This window comes from Delphinapterus leucas, unplaced genomic scaffold (assembly GCF_059928025.1).
Source record: "Delphinapterus leucas isolate spDelLeu-1000000601 "Yukka" unplaced genomic scaffold, BTC_Dleu_Yukka2 spDelLeu_asBTCV2_sq25, whole genome shotgun sequence".
Lineage (NCBI taxonomy): Eukaryota > Metazoa > Chordata > Mammalia > Artiodactyla > Monodontidae > Delphinapterus > Delphinapterus leucas.
This window is the reverse complement of record NW_028322234.1, coordinates 6,587,796-6,604,361: the sequence shown is the minus strand read 5'-3', so window position 1 is coordinate 6,604,361 and position 16,566 is coordinate 6,587,796. Positions and strand designations below refer to the sequence as shown.

General features: G+C 55.1%; 1 protein-coding gene across 12 annotated transcripts in view; it reads right to left on the bottom strand.

Moving 5' to 3' along the window:
* The window catches only part of MYO9B (myosin IXB), an 89,028-nt gene that overhangs the window by 55,538 nt on the left and 16,924 nt on the right, over positions 1–16,566 (bottom strand). For all 12 annotated transcript variants that reach the window (XM_089905238.1, XM_089905247.1, XM_089905242.1 and 9 more), the window contains exon 2: positions 15,206–16,113. In XM_089905238.1, the coding sequence (XP_089761364.1) occupies positions 15,206–16,057 (852 nt within the window). In that variant the 5' untranslated portion in view covers positions 16,058–16,113. The remainder of the gene's footprint in view (positions 1–15,205; positions 16,114–16,566) is intronic.

Here is a 16,566-nt window from a genome sequence, read left to right as displayed (position 1 = left end):
CCTGGCTGCTGGACACTGTCACCTGTACACACCAGCGGGGCCACCAGCTGGAGCCCGGGCAGTGGCAGGAAATATTTCAGAGGAAGAGACAACAGGATATGCTATTAGCGAGTATGCAGGCGATAGAGGAAAGCACCAAAGACCAGTGGTGATGGCTCAGCCGACCGAAATGGAGAAGTAGGAGAGGGCAGAGGTGCGTGGGGTCAAAGTTCAGTTTGCCAGGACCTCACCTGAGATTTGCATCTCATGGATGTGGTGGGATTTTGTCTAAGTGTGTGTGTGTGTGTGTGTGTGTGTGTGTGTGTGTTGGCAGAGGGGGGGGGTCCACAGACTATGCCCCATGGGCCAAATCTGGCTTGATACCTTTCTTTTCTTTAATAACTTATAAATTTTAGCACAGTTTTAGATTTACAAGAAACTTCTAAGAATATTACAGAGAACTCCCAAGTACCCCACACTCAGTTTCCCCTACTGTTAATATGGTGGCACATTTGTCACAACGAACAAATGAACCAATATTGACTGATATATTATTATTAAACTAAGTTAGCATTTCATTCGGATGTCCTCATTTCCCCGCCTAATGTCCCTTTTCTGTCCCAGGATCCCACGTTATATTCGGTCCTCACATCTCCTTGACGGCTCCACGCCAGGTTTCTCGGACTCGTTTTTTGAGATCTTGACAGTTTTAAGGAGGACAGGTTGAGTATATTGTAAGATGTCCTTCAATCTGGGTATCTTTGATGCTTCTCTCCCACTGTCTGTTTTTGCAAATAAAGTTTTACTGGCAAACGACCCCACCCGTTTGTTTACGTATTGCTTTTGCTCTACGATACAGAGTGAGTAGCTGTGAGCTAAGTAGTGACAGAGACTGCGTGGCACTAAAATCTGGAAATGCTAATTAATGTGGCCTTTTACAGAAACAGTTTGCAGATCCCTGGTATAAACTACCACGTCAGGGCAAACTGCTTGATCCAGGATACACTCCACGGGAGCAGCCACTGCAAACCCGCTCTGGCCAATTTTATTGTCACTCAACCTTGGGGGAGGGTTTTGCCAATTAGCATAATGAAGGTTCCACTTCGAATATTCATGGATGGAACTGGTAATGTTCAAGACAAGTGGCTGGATGAAACATTCTGGAGGCACCTCCCACATTTGCTTGAGAAATTCCACCTAAGAGGGCCTGTTCTGTAGGGACGGGGCTCAGGTCTGACTTCAAGCCAGTCCCATATCCTGCTGCTGGATCAGGGGCTGGGGTGAGGCCCTGGGAGATGGAGCTCAGGTACCCCTGGGGCCACCCCAGAGGCCAGAGCTGATAGGACCGGCTCTAGAATGGCTGGGCTCCTGTCTGCCCACTGCAAGATAGAGGGGAAGGAATCCGAGGGGTGGATGTCGTGGGACCTGACGGGGAGCATTCCAGATATGTACAGCCCGCTCTGCATTTCTGTTTGAATTGTGCTAAAATTCATATAACATAAAATTCACCATTTTAACGTACGATTCAGTGGCATTTGACATGTTCGCTATGTTGTGCAACTGTCACCTCTATCAATTTCCAGAACATTTCATCACCCCAAAAGGAAACGCTGTCCCTGAGAGCAGCCACTCCCCATCCCCCCTCCTCCAGCCCCTGGCAACCACTAATCTGCTTTCTGTCTCCCTGGATTTGCCTGTTCCGGACACTTCATGTAGATGGGATCATAAATATGTGGCCTTTTGTGTCTGGCTTCTTTCACTCAGTGTAACATTTTCGAGGTTCATCCACGTTGTAGCATGTGTCAGTGTTTCATTCTTCTTCATGGCTGAGTGATCTCCATTGTATCCACTCTTTGAAAAGGGACAGTAGGAGCAATGGCCAGGCCTGCCTTGGTGGGTTACTCCATCTTCCTTGGGTCTGGGGAGGCCACGGCTGGTGCTGACCTGAGTCCAGGAGGATCACTGGGTCCAAAGGCCCTTTGATGTCCCCAGTGCTCTGGCGTAAAGTGCTTCCAGTCACCTCTTTTTCAGGTGGATGCGATCCTCCCTCCGACCTTCCATCACAGGCCTGCCCCAGCCTTCGTTTCCCTTGTGGGGGGCCTCTCCTTGGCACCTCCCATCTTCTCTATGGGGCAGCTCTGGAACGGGTGCAGAAGGCTGCCCATGCACATGAGGGCTGGATCCCCATGAGGTGTCCCCCCAGCCTCAGCGTTGCCAGGGCCTCATCCCAGGGCACACTCACTCCCTGCTCTGTTGTAGCTGAGATCTGCGGCTGCTAAGCTAGACTAGCTCCTGCAGGAAACAAATGGGCGCTGAACACCAAAGGGCCCCTCAGAGCCTCAGGGCGTGGGGCAGGGAGCCACACTGTGCTGGCTCTGTGCTAGGACTCTGCTGGCCTCGCGACCCTCTGGAGCTCTCCTCTGCCTCTCCCAGGAGGCTTCGGGGTGGCCTTTAGATGATGACGCAGGTGGGTGCAGCATGTGTAAAGGCCCTGGGGCAGGAGAGATCAGCAGGCAGAGCAGAGAGGTCAACTTGCTGTAGGTCACACAGCACATGCACTGCTGAGTCGGGCTTCCTGGCAGAGGTGGCTCTTGGCCCAGAGGACCTGGAGGTGGTAAATTCCAAGGGGAGGGACACAGTCACATGCTGAGGGGAAAGAACTGGTCCAGGCACTTTGGCAGAACTGGAGAAGTTCCCTCTGGGGCTTCAGGTCCTTGTAATCTTCTCTCTCCCCCTCCCCACAGTCTCACCAATATTCACACCTCCAATAAGCAGCTCTGTCCCTGCAGTGGCTCCTGGATCCACACAGCTCCCTGCAGACTCTGTCCAGAGCCCCAGGCCTGATTTTCAACTGTACATCCTACAGGCCCCTAAACTAGAGTGGGTTTCTCAGCCTCAGCACTACTGGCACTTGGGGACGCACCATCTTTTGCAGAGGGGCTGTTCTGTGCACCGTAGGATGTGGAACAGCATCCTTGGCCAACCAAAAAAACATCTCCAGACATTTCCAAATGTCCCCTGATGGCAGAATCACCCCTGGCTAAGAACCGAGCGTAATTCAAAAAGATACACGCACCCCTACGTCCATAGCAGCACTATTCACAATAGCCAAAACCTGGAAACAACCTAAATGTCCATTGACAGATGAATGGATAAAGAAGATGTAGTACGTATATACAAGGGAATACTACTCAGCCACGAAAAAGAAAAAAATAATGCCATTTGCAGCAACACGGATGCAACTAGAGATTATCATACTAAGTGAAGTAAGTCAGAAAGAGAAAGAGAAATACCATATGACATCACTTATATGTGGAATCTAAAATATAGCACAAATGAACCTGTCTACAAAACAGAAACAGACTCACAGACGTAAAGAACAGACTTGTGGTTGCCAAGGGGGACGGGGGTGGGGGAGGGAAAGGCTGGGAGTTTGGGATCAGCAGATGTAAACTATTATATACAGGATGAATAAACAACAAGGTCCTACTGTAGAGCACAGGGAACTATATTCAATATCCTGTGATAAACCATAATGGAAAAGAATATGCAAAAAAAGAACGTCTGTATGTGTATAACTGAGTCACCCTGCTGCACAGCAGAGATTGGCACAGCATTATAAATCAACTACACTTCAATTAAAAAAATTGTTTTTTAAATTGGCTGCCCTGGAGATCCCTGGCCCCTCAGGAAGGGCTAAGTGGAAGTGTGTAAATACTCACAGGTTGCTGTGACTTACTCTCTATTAAAGGGGTGAGGATACCATCTAGCGTATCCTCATAGCTCACATCATGGAAGGCTTTGGGTCCGGGCACCTGACCATTGCCAGCGGGTGGCCATTTCCCCCTCCACCCAGGAGGAGCCGGTCTACAGCCATGAGCTGGGGTCGCAGGGCTGGTCAGTGGCTGGGCGGTTGACCGAGGGCCTTGGGCTTGACCCCTCGGCCTTTCCAAAAGACAGATCACTTCTGGGCCTCAGGTAACTGAGGTCTTGCTGGGCATGGCCTCGGGAACTGGCTGCGGCCAGCAGCGGCTGATCGACACAGAAGGAAACTTCCAGAAGGAAACTCCCCAGTGATGCTGGGGACAGGGCCCTGAAGCCACTCCATCCTGGATAATCGCTAGGAAACAAATAGGCTGCCAGGCCCTGTGGTCACTCGACGCCCGGCTGCATCCCTGCCCCAAACAGCGAGGCAGATGTACCTGATAGATGATGGCCAGACAGCCCCACCCACCACCCAGCCCTGGTGCAGCAAAGTGCCCAGAATATTCTGAAAGGGCGGTGGCCATGGCAGGGATGTCCTGGGCCCGGAGCTATGCTTTGCCTTTTAATCAACTCTTTTTGCAAATTCCAAGGAAGCCCTTCTGGTTGCTTAAAATACACCCATAATCTCACTTTTCTCTTAGATGCAATGTTCCCAAAAATATAACTTCCACTTTGGTCTAAAATAGGCTTAGATTACTACAATGCGTCAGGCTCTGCCCTTTTAGGCAGCAGGCCAGAAAGGCAGCCTCGCGGGTCTGCAGGGCACGGGAGGGGCAGAGAATGCCGGTGGGCCACGGCTTCCAGGTGGCCGTCCCCTCCCTAACGCTTCCAGGGTCCCCTTGATCAAAGGCCTAGGCACTCACGGCTGTAGGGCACCCCGATCCTCTCCACACCCCCAAAGACAACCTCTTACCCTTCTGTACCTCCATCCTGCTCTGGTGTGGCCCTACTTCTCAGCTGCGCAGTCTCTGGGCTATCTGTCACTCTGCCCCCGTTCCCTCCTTCTGATCCACGTGGCGCCTTGTAGCAGCTCCCACCATTTTCCACATCTTGTAACATCCTTGTGGTGAGCTGGGAACACCCATGCCTGCTAATACGTACTAAGCACCAGGGCTGGCAACATAGCCACCCCAACCCCAGGCTACGAGAAGCCTGCCCTAATGTTCATCTCTCTGGCTGAATTATCCCTCTGCCGTGAGCTCCAGCACATCCTCCTGGGCACACATCTGGCACCCCAGACGGTAGCTTCCTCCAGGGGTGCTGTGGCCCTGAGTGTGCACCTCTGGCCTGGCCCCATCAGCCCCAGCGAGTTCATGCTGCCTCTCCTGGCAGCTTGTGGAGGGAGGGTCCAGGGGTTGGGGTGGGGAGGGTGGGTCCGGGAGGCATTGGGGTCTTGCTTGGTGTCCTCGTCCTACTGTGCCCCGGCAGACCGTGTTGCCCTGCAGGCAGGATGCAGGTGGTCTTAGGGCCCAGGGTGCGGCTGGAAACCCTTTGAGGGCCCCTCCTGGATATGTGAGATTGGGAGGGGCCCACACACAGGTCCCACTACCCCCAGCCAGAGCTCACACACCCTGGCTGCACAAGCGCTCCCAGCTGCCTGTGGAACACAGAGCGCTCGAGCAGGAGAGGGAGAGCTGAAAGGTGAACTTATGAGATGAACTTCTGGGACATCTACATCCAAGTCCTTCTTTTCTGACCCCTCAAGACCGCTTTCAGACTCCCCTGTAGATAGATGTATATTTATGAATATATGAACACACATGTGGCACAGACAAACACAGAAAATTTGAGCTGGTGACAGGAGCCATCTGGAACAAGGGTGGGAACCTGGTTTCCTTATGTTTGGGAAGGGAGAGCAGAGCAGAAGACAGAAGTGTGCACAGAGAAAGTAACTGGAATGTTCTAGCATGTTCCACGTGCACAAAGTACAAGGGGTCGGCAAACCTTTCCTGTAATGGGCCAGGGGTTCAATATTTTTGGCTCTGGGGGCCATACAGTGTCTCTGTCACAACTGCCCCACTCTGCCTTGAGAGCCACCACAGACAATATGTAAATGAGCAGGTGTGGCTGAGTATTAATAAAACTTTATGCGTAGAAACAAGCAGATTTAACCTGTGGGCTGTAGTGGGCCAATCCCTGGTACACGCAAAAAGAAATTATACTTCAAATGGGGAAAAGATACTAAAAAAACGAACCATTATCTGAACAAAGCAAAGCAAAGCACCAAGGTGCAACCAAAAGCTTTAACAAAATAATGTCACAATTTTACCAAAGTGGGGTGGATAACCACGCATGTTCCCCGGCAGCAAAAACCACGATGGCAGCCCTGGTTTGTTTCCTGTTGGGGAGACACTTAAAGAAGAGCTGAACCACAGTCAGCACCTGGTGTGAGGTTCAGAAAGTCACCCCGCAGGACGGGGTGGAGGGGATGACAAAATTCCAGCGCATAGGGACCAGCACGAACTGCACCCAAAATCCACTAAAGCTCTTTCATGACGTTCGCCTGCAAGAAAACCCGCGGGAGTGTGTGACTTCTCAGCTCTGGGTGTTACCACGTGAGTGACTGCTTTTTTTTTTTTTTTTGTATTGATGAGCAGCTTTTCGAATAACACTTGAAGACTTCGCCCCAAGTGTGCTTGGAAGACCAAACTTGGATGGAAAACCTGACCCTTGCATCCGAGCATACTTTGTTGCTGGTGAGAAAGACGTGAGGTTTCTGGTGGTGGGTGGGCAGTGGCCGTTCTCCTGGCCGTGGCTGGCCACAGGGCAGGAAAAAGCACCAGCCACCCGTCCCCAGAAACGAAGCAGATCGCCAGCCAGAAACTGCATCCCCACCCACCACCCACCCCTTGTTAAGCTGGTGAGACAGAACTGAGCACAGATGGGTTGACGTGTAAGTACAACAGCACGATGTTAACCCCCAAATTTGAACCTATTTGGGTACAGGACATCTGTAACACTGAAATCATTCTTTGCCTGCAGTCAGCCTAAAAATTCTTCTCAACTGGGGTGATTCTGCCCCTCAGGGGACACTTGGTGATGCCTGGGGACATTCATAATTGTTCTGACTGAGAGAGGGGGTGCTACTGGCATCTGGTGGGTGGAGGCCAGGGATGCTGCTTAGCACCCCACAGTGCACCCCACCCCAGAGAAGGATCTGGCCCCAGGTGTCAGCAGCGTGGAAGCACAGCCTTGGCCCCTCTGTATTTCTGTCTGCAAGGCCTGAAGCTGACCCCACACGAGGCCTCATTCACCCTGTCATCCTCTGTGGGATCGGCCCTCCTGCTGTCCCCCTCCTACCCTGGATTCCAGCCTCAGGTCTTGCCCGCCCTCGGGCTGCTCTGCCAAACCAGGGCCCCCCAACGACTTCCCCAAACATCCTGGGGAAGCCACTTGGGGCACAGAAGCAGCCAGAAATTCGATTCCTCCCTCCCTGCAGCTGCCCTGGTGGGACAACCCTCCAAGGCTCTCAGTGATCAGCCTTCAGGCCCCACGGCATCCTCTCCTCCATCCTTGCCTTTCTCCCTCTAACGCTCATTCTCCCGGGAGCCCACCCTGGCCTGGCTCTCACTCCCCTCCTACCCCTGCATAGATTGTTGACTCTGATGTTCACAGTGCCGACCTTCCAGCCACCCGGCCTCGAGAACAGCCCAGGTCCAGCTGAGCCTTGACCACTGGCTGGGGGTTGGGTATGTCTGGCTGGCACATCTCTCCCTGGAGCACCCCATGCTGCTGCCTCAGACTCTCCCGAGCCTAATCCCGCTGCCTCCCCACCCAGCTGCCTGCTGACGCCCGACTTTCCCATCAACAGACCAGAGAAACACCCCAAAACGCAAAGCAGACACAATCTGGGCCTCTGGGGCCCTAGGACCCTGGAGACAGACAGACAAGCCCCAGATAAAGGCTCCCAGCCCAGATACCCCTCTTGCTGTAAATGCCCCGGCCCACTTTGCGGGTTCGGCGTGGGGGTAGGGGTGCGACATCAGTAACTTGCCTCCTTCTGACCTGATCCAGAGCCTCCTCCCTGCCGGGGCCCATGCCCCCAAAATGGTCCCCAGAGGCCTGTCCGTGGCCCCATGCCCTTTTCTCAACATTCACTCCTCCCGGCAAACTTACCTCCTCCCGTAGCTAATGAGCAAGGCTGGGAGGTGCCCCAGCTCGCCGCTTGCTCCTGCGTGACTGGACAACCTCTAAGGCCTGACAAGGCTGGGGTCAAGGGGGTCTTTGTGCTGCCGGCGCATCCCTTGGATGAAGCACCCCAGACCGCAGTCCTCGCAAGCGTCCGGGGAGCAGATCCCGACAGCGCTGTGCAGCCAGCTCTGAGCCCGCCTCCTTCTCCCCCCTGGACTCTGTCTGCTCTGATTTGATACCTCGGCTCCGGGAGCCCGCTCTGCTTTCCGAGGCTTCGGGTGGCTTGCGCCACACATTCACTTCTCACTGCTCCCGAATGCCAGCCCCCTCCTGGCCACCAGCCTCTTCGCAGGTGTGACAGCCCCATGTAGATGGATGACACAGATGGACGGACCTAGGTGTGTCTGCCCGCCCCCCGCCAGCCCTCGGCACGCCCGGGGGGCCCGCACACCCGGAGCAGGCTGCTGGCCAGGGCTCCGCTCTCCTCCCCGGCTCAGCTCAAGAGTCTCCAGTGGGATCACCTCCACTTCCGCCCCACACCCTCCACCCTCCCGTTGTTGACGGAGGGGGACACTGATGGGGGGGACGCTGGCCTGGCTGGGGCAGGGAGGGGGTCAGGACTGAGGAGAAAACTCAGCTGCAGAGTCAGCGATACAAAGGATTGAAATCCTGAGAAAACTGGTGAGAGGTAAAAAAAAAATGTGGTCTTATCCATACAGTGGACTATTAGCCAGAAGAAGGAATGAAGCATTGACACACGCTACAGTGTGCATAAACCTGGAAAAAAACCAAGCTGAGTGCCAGGAGCCAGACACAAAAGGCCACATCTCGTGTGATCCCATGAAATGTCCAGAACAGGCAAACCCACAGAGGCAGAAAGAAGACCAGTGGTTGTCAGGGGCAGGGGGAGGGGCGATGGGGAACGACTGCTAATGGGGTCTCCTTTTGAGGGTGATGGAAACGTTCTGGAACTAGATAGAGGTGAAGGTTGCACAACACTGTGGATCTGCTAAAAAATACTGAATTGTTCATTCGAAATGGGTGAATTATACCTCAACAAAGCTCTTAAACAGAAAACCTAACTGCAGAGGCACACCCCTGGTTCTGGAACCTTGTGTCACACCAGTTGAGTGGCTTTGCCCGTGTGTCCCCAGTGATGGGCAGAGACTGGCCCATCCTCATCCTGTGGGAGGGAAAGACATGTTCTGGGCAGATGTCCCTGTGGGTAAAGGTCAAGGTGAATGATGGCATGTTGGTTCAGGGTGACCTGCTCGGGTAGGCCGGCCAGTGCTGACAAAGGGTAGTGGGAGCAGACCCAGTGGCCTGAGGGGTGGGCGGAGACTGGGCGAGCCTGGGGTCACGTGACACTGGGTCTGTGGGGCCCTCGGTGAGGACTGGTGCTCAGGACCAAGGCCGGCACACATCCCAGTCCCAGGACAGGCTCCTTCAGGGCCCCCGAGGTGGGTCAGGGGCAGCAGAGAGCTCCAGGACACCCTCGGTCCCACGCCTTGCTGTCCTGGTCACCAGCCTCCTGTGGGTATGCCAGGCAGCTTGGGGTGCCGCCTTCTCTCTCTGCGTGGGCCAGGCCACAGTAGCTACATGGAGGTCCCGAAACCTCGGCCTCTGGCCGCTTGGGAAAATGGCCCAGCCAGCAAGCATCCTTGTTTCAGTTCTGCTTTCGAAATTAAAACCCTGTGCGCGTTGGCAAATGTCAGTGGCGTGTGTTACAGTTCAGGAGGGACAAAGAGAACCGAGGCAGAGGGGCACGTCCTGGGTGGGCTTTGTGGCCAGCCCGGTGGTGGCTGATGCCGGGGCAGCTGCATCACAATGTCGCCAGGTTCTCACAGGGCGCCCGGCATGGGTAACGGACCCCAGACTGCACTGCCCTGGTGAGCCTGCCTTCTGCACCTTCAGTATTTCTGACCTAAGGCAACACTCCTGCACAAACGTCGCGTCTCTGGGGGCGGTTCAGGGGGCAGGCTGCAGGGTGGCCGAGTGACATCGTGTGAAACGGTGACAGTAACAGTTAACTGCAGTGGGCGGGCAGATCAGCTGATTGGAACCGGCTTTCCACAGTGCCGCCTTCCTGTTTTCTGGTCAGAATTGCACAGCAAGTTTGCAACCCCTGCCTGGGGGGCGCCCGGCGACACCCAAACCTCAAAACAACTCAACTTCTCCTTTCAGGGAGCTGAGAAAAAGTCCCGATAGGCTTCCTGCGGCCCCAGCCGAGCTGAGAGAGGAAATCTTTCACGAAGGTGCAGAGGGGTACCGTGAACTCAGGCTCAGGCTGGGTTCTAACGGTGGTCTGGCTGTGGCTGCCTGCAGTGTCACCTGGGGTACCCACACTGTACTGGGTCGACTTGTGTCCCTCAAAAAGATATGTCCAAGTCCTGATCTCTGGAATCTGTGAGTGGGACCTTCTTTGGAAATAGGGTCTTTGCGGATGGAATTAAAGTAAGGATCTTGAGGTGAGATCATCTTGGATTTGGGGTAGGCCCTAAGTCCAATGACGGTGCTCTTGTAAGAGAAAGGAGATTCGAGATACAGAGGCAGACGGGGAGAAGGCCATACGGACACAGAGACAGAGCCTGGAGTGATGAGGCCACAAGCCAAGGAATGCCAAAGGGTTGCTGGCAGCCACCAGAAACCAGGAGAGAGACACGGGATGGATTCTCCGTCGGAGCCTCCAGAAGGAGCCAGCCCTGCCTACACCTTGATTTCAGACTTCCGGCCCCCAGAACTGTGAGGAAATAAATTCCTGCTGTTTTAAGCCCTCCACCTCCACCCTCTCCCATTGATAGTACTCTGTGATGGCAGCCCCAGGACATTTGCACACCAGCACACCTCTCTGGGGCTCTGTTTTCTCGTCTTTAAAATGAGCAGAGCTGTTGTGAGTCCTCAGAGAGATGATGGATGAAGACTGTGGCACCCAAAGCCTGACACACAGTGGGCCCAAAGGCACAGTAGCTAATTATTCCTGTTGTTAGAAAGTAACTCTCAAGTTAGCTCAGAATGCTTGGGACTTACTTACGGACAATTTCTAAACCATCAACACTTGAAAGAAACGGTGACTGGGTCTTGTGGGATTACAAGCTGTGACTAAGGCAGCTGTTCTCACCCAGGGGAGATTCTACTCCCAGGGGACACTTGGTGATGTCTGGGGACATTTTTCGGTTGTTGCCACTGGGGGGAGGGGATGCTACTGGCATCGGGTGGGTGGAGGCCAGGGGTGCTGCTCAACACCCCACAGTGTACATGATGGCCCCCAGCCCAGAGACTGACCCGGCCCCAGACGTCAGTGGTGCTCTGGCTGCAAAGCCTGGCTCTAAACTAAAACAACCTTCTCCCTTTTCCAAATGGTCGCCTCAGGAAGCACATTTATGGCTGTGACGTGGACCTGGCTCAAGCCTGTTTTGGAAGCTGGCATGGGCACCGCCCTCCAGCAGCTCCTAACCCCTGGGGAAATTTGGCCTTGCCGGCTCACACTGCTAAGGCTCGAGGGAGGCAGCCGGGCAAGGTCAGAGGCATCTGACTCACGGGGTACAGACACCCGCCATGGAGGTGACTAACGGCCCTCGTAGAATGTGCCAGAATCCTTCAGGGCAACGGCAGGGGAGGAGCATGGAGGCCAGCAGGAGGACGGATGGGCCCCCAGGATCACCAGTGGCGGCCCTTGGGGAAGAAGACACAAGACACGTCCAGCTGTCACTCGGCGGGGGACTGCTGCGGGCTGACTTGTGTCCCCCCCCGCAAAAGGCTCGTCTATACTGACCTGACGCTGGAACCTGTGAACGTGGCCTGATGTGGAAATGGGTCTTTGCTGACGTAATTAGTTAGGATGAGGTCATCCTGGATTGGGGCGGCCGCTAAAACCAATGATGACTGGTGTCTTTACAGGAAGAGACGGCAATATGATGACAGAGGCTGGGATTGGAGCGACACAAGCCAAGGAGCGCCCACCTGGAGCCCCCGGAAGTGGGAAGAGGCAAGAAAGCACCTGCCCCTAGAGCCTTCGGAGGGAGTGTGGCCCGGCCCACACCTAGACTTCAGACTTCAGCCCTCCAGAACTGTGAGAGAGAGTAAATTCCTCTCTTTGACGCCACCCAGTCTGTGGTACTTTGTTAGGGCAGCGCCAGGAACCTCATCCCGGTGCCCTGGATGGTCCTCAGCTAGAAAAGGAAGCTGCACCGCGGGGCCAAACCTGCCTCCTCGCTGTGTTGCACTGAAACCTTGGGGCTCGGCATCTTCATCAAACCTTGTCACACCCACCCGCATGCCCGGTTCTGTGAGGGTTGAAGGGCCCACTTGGCAAAATTCCCCACTCGGTAAATGCTGGGTCCGTCCTCTTGTTCCTGTCCCCGATTTCTAAAGTCACTCAGTGCCTGCATTGTTTTATCCCGTCATAGAGCACCTGTTATGGGCCCCGGCCATTGCTGGGAGGACAGTGGGGCCATTGGTGGTTTCACGGCAGCTGAGTTCCAGAGCTGGGATGGAGCCAGATTGAACCTGGGACACCCTCCGTAGCTCCCATATCACACAGTGCCCACCCCGTGATCCTGCAAGGCCCTGAATGATCTGCTGTCACCTCCAAGTCCCCATCGCCTCCTGCTCTGCCCCTTGCTCACCCCACTCTGGCTCCTTCCCGTGCCCCCCAGGGCCCCTGACTTTCTTCAACACGCCAGGCACGGTCCAGCCTCCCGGCTTTGTGCACTGGCCGTGTCCCCCTCCCAGACGCCGCATTGCTCACCCCACCCGCTTCCGGGCCCGGCTCGGCATCGCCTTCTTGCCTCCTGCCCCCTTACCCCTTCTTCCGCGAGCCCGCCCACTGTTCCTATCAGCTCTTAGCTCACACGCGAGGCCGCTGTTTCTCTTGCTGCCTGCCTCCTTGTCACCAGGCGGCAGCTCCCTGTGGGCAGGCCTCTGTGTCGACTTTGGCCACTGCATAGCCCAGTGCCAAGAACGGTGCCTGCAGGCGGAATATCTGCAGAATGAGTTGATGATTAGCGGAGGGAACGCATGCAGGGTACACAGCACTGAAGACAAAAGCGTCCGTTCTACGGCCGGATCACTAGGTAGTCTTTGAAATGCTTGCGCAAAAAATGACAATGAATCTTTACATTACATGTATAGGAGAAGACAGACATAGGCCATGCGTGCTGGCACGGGGCCAGGCTGTACAGCCCCAGCTAATTTCTTGCTCATGATCTCAGAGATCGTCAGAGAGGAAGAGGAACTGAAGTGTATTCAGCCGGCACAGCCCAGATGAGATTTCAGTGAATTTCAGTAAGAAGTTGGAGGTCAGTGCTTCAGGGAGGGTGGGATCCCTGAACCCACCCCTGCTCCCACCCCACCCCGAGCCTACTCCTCGGACAGAGGGTCTGGGGTCCTGAGGATGGACAGACTGCAGCACATCCAGCGGGTGTTACTCAGCAACATGAAGATATGAGGTCTTGAGCCGAGAAAAGATGCAGAGGAACCTTAGTACTAGTATTTAGTACTAAGTGAAAGAAGCCGGTCTGAAAAGACTACAGACGGTATGATTCCAGCCATCCAGCATCCTGGAAAAGGCAAAACTATGGAAACAGTAAAAGGATCAGTGGTTTCCAGGAGCTGGAGGGAGGGAAGGGGATGAACAGGCAGAACACAGGGGATTTTCAGGGCAGTGGAACCATTCTGTGTGATACTCAGGGTGGATACGTGACATTGTGCATTTGTCCAAACCCGTAGCAGGTGCAACACTGAGTGAATCCTAATGTACACTGTGGACTTTAGTTAATAATGATGTGTCAATACTGGCTCACCAATTGTTTTTTTTTTTTTTTTTAAAACCTGTTTCTTTTCAAGAGATAACATGCCTTTTTTTTTTTTTGCAGCACGCGGGCCTCTCACTATTGTGGCCTCTCCCGTCGTGGAGCACAGGCTCCGGACGCGCAGGCTCAGTGGCCATGGCTCACGGGCCCAGCCGCTCCGCGGCACGTGGGATCTTCCCGGACCGGGGCACGAACACGTGTCCCCGGCATTGGCAGGCGGACTCTCAACCACTGCGCCACCTGGGGAGCCCTCACCAATTGTTAACAAACACAACATGTTAATGACAGGGGGAAGGGCAGAAGTGGCAGGAGAATACGGGAACTCTCTGTACTGTCTGTTCAGTATTTCTGTAAACCTAAAACTGCTCAAAGAAATAGAGTGATTTATGTCATTATATTTAATAAAATTTAACTATTTAAGTTACATACTTAAAATCATTTAATCACTGCAAAATCTTATTAAAAGCAGAAAGAAAGCAAGCAGAGTCTTAGACCCCAAACCCAGAGGCGCACATCCCGGGCCCATACGCGGCCCCGGCACTCACCAGGTGACGACCGTTAAGTTATGTTCTGAGACGTGGATGCATCTTGTCCTAAGACCCTAAGACCCTGAGAGTGAGTGATCACTGCGATCACTTTCACTGCCCCCATGTCCAGAAGGCTCACCCACAGTGACACATCCGTGACTCCTGTGGGGTCTGGCCAATGGGAACACTGGAGAGGGCGCAGGAAGCTGGGGCATTTCCTCCCCCGCTGACTCTTAGGCACTGCCAAGCAGCCCCTCCTCTAGCCCGTCCCCAGCCCCCAGGTCTGAACTCACCTTGCTGGCTTCCTTCTACCCCACGGTCCCACTCCCTGCCAGAAACACCCCACCGTGAACTATTCAGTTTGGACACGCCATCCTTTTCTTTCTGGGACCTGGAGTGCAGACTGCCGCCCCTCCAGATATTGGGAGTACGTTAAGAGGACATCAAGGCATTGATCAGGCCTTGTTATTTTCTCTATTCTGATGCTTTGACACCTGGGGCCTGGCTGACCCTGGAGGGACTGCCCCCGCCAGGGCTGGCCAAGTCCTAGAGAAAGCAAATGACTCTCCTACAAACATGCCTTCCAAATACAAACCAACCATTTCAGAGCCTACACCCGCCCCCCACCATTATCACGTTCTCACACTCAGGGCTACTCTCTCCCTGCCCTGATTACCCCAGGGCCAAGTACCAGACAACCAGGGCAGCCTTCATGCTCCCAAACTCTGAAATTGTTCAGACTAGGCACCCTAAGCCTGCTTACCCTGCCTCACCGGACCCTTCCCGCGAAAACCACGACAGACTCCTGCCTACACCCTCCCCTGGCTCCTGCTGCCTCCTGCTGAGCCCTGGTGCCTCCCTGTGTGGCCCTGCATGGAATGCCAAGCCTCCTGTTTCTGGAAAACGTGAGTATAACTGTTTCCTCCATGGCCGTCATCTGAACGATAACCAAACCCAGGTGTTAAGGCCCCTCCGCCAAGCAGTCCCGCTCACCTCCAGCACCGGACCAGCACCGAGGATGGTCCTCTCGACGCCGCTGGCGTAGCCCTTCTGGCTCAGGGCGGTGAGGCAGTGGATCAGGAAGTTGGTGCTCTGCGTCTTGCCGGAGCCGCTCTCGCCTGAGATGACGATGCACTGGTTGACGTGCTTCCGGAGCATGGCGTAGTAGGCGACGTCGGCCAGCGCGAACACGTGTGGCTCCAGCTTGCCCAGCTGCTGGTTCTCGTACATCTTCACGTACTTGGGGTTGTAGATGGGGAGGAATTTGAAGGGGTTGACGGCCACGAGGATGCTCCCGGCATACGTGTAGATCTTCTGCTGCAGGAAGCGGTGTTTGAGGTTCTTCAGGAGGTTCTCCTCGGTCAGTTCGGGGAGGTTGCACAGGTCATCAAAGTCCGCCTGCGGCCGGGGCAGGAGGCCACGCTCCACCAGGCGCCGGGTGGCCGTGGCCTGGGACACGAGCTGCATGTGCACGTACTTGATGGTCCCGTCTGCGTTGCGCTCCTGTAGCAGGAAGTAGTAGCCGTCCTCCTGGGGGTGCTCGTCCTGCGCCCGCCGTGGCCACAGCAGCACGCGGTGCACAGGCGAGTCGTTGGCATCCAGCACCCACTCCTCCCCGCCCGTCTCCTTGACCTCCACCAGCACGTAGCGCTTGCTGCCGTCCAGCTGCAGGCTGGTGATGGCGTCCTGGATGACGTCGGATGTGGTGCTGTCCTTGGTGGCTGTCACGCGGCACGAGGCCTGGCACGGGGTCTGGCTCTCGCTGGTGGCCAGCTGCGGGTAGATGTGCAGGTGGTAGGCCGCCTGCCCCCGGTGGCCGGAGCTGCCCGCCTCTTTCACACTCATCCTGCCGGCGGCCTGGCCTCAGCATGCCTCCCGGGCTCGGGGTGCGCGTCCTGGAGCTGGAAGGGAAGGGGGTGGCAAAATCAGAAGGGCGAAGTTGGGGGTGGGGGGACACTGACATTCACCTCTGGACAGACAGCCTCAGACCCATGGCCTGAACCCGTGGGCTCTCTTGAAAAGCCAGAAGGGCCGAAGAGCCTTATCTGTCCTTAAACGTGACACTCACCTAAGGTCTGTGGCTCCTGCAGAGCGACATCGCCAGGCCCCTCCTGCCAAGATCAAACCCTTCCCCTGGAGTTTGCTCCATCCCAGGCCCCGTCCCTCCCCACCAGCCTCTCAACCCTCAAGTCCAATGGCCACAACCATCTCAGAGCTCAGCCCTTCCTGGACTCTCCTCTCTTGACAAAACCTCCCCTGGCAGATCCCTAAGTGGATGAAGACGCGGCCCCATGGGCCTTGGTTATGTCTCCAAAACACACGAGGAAGGTTGCGAGAGGAAGGTTGGGATGAGC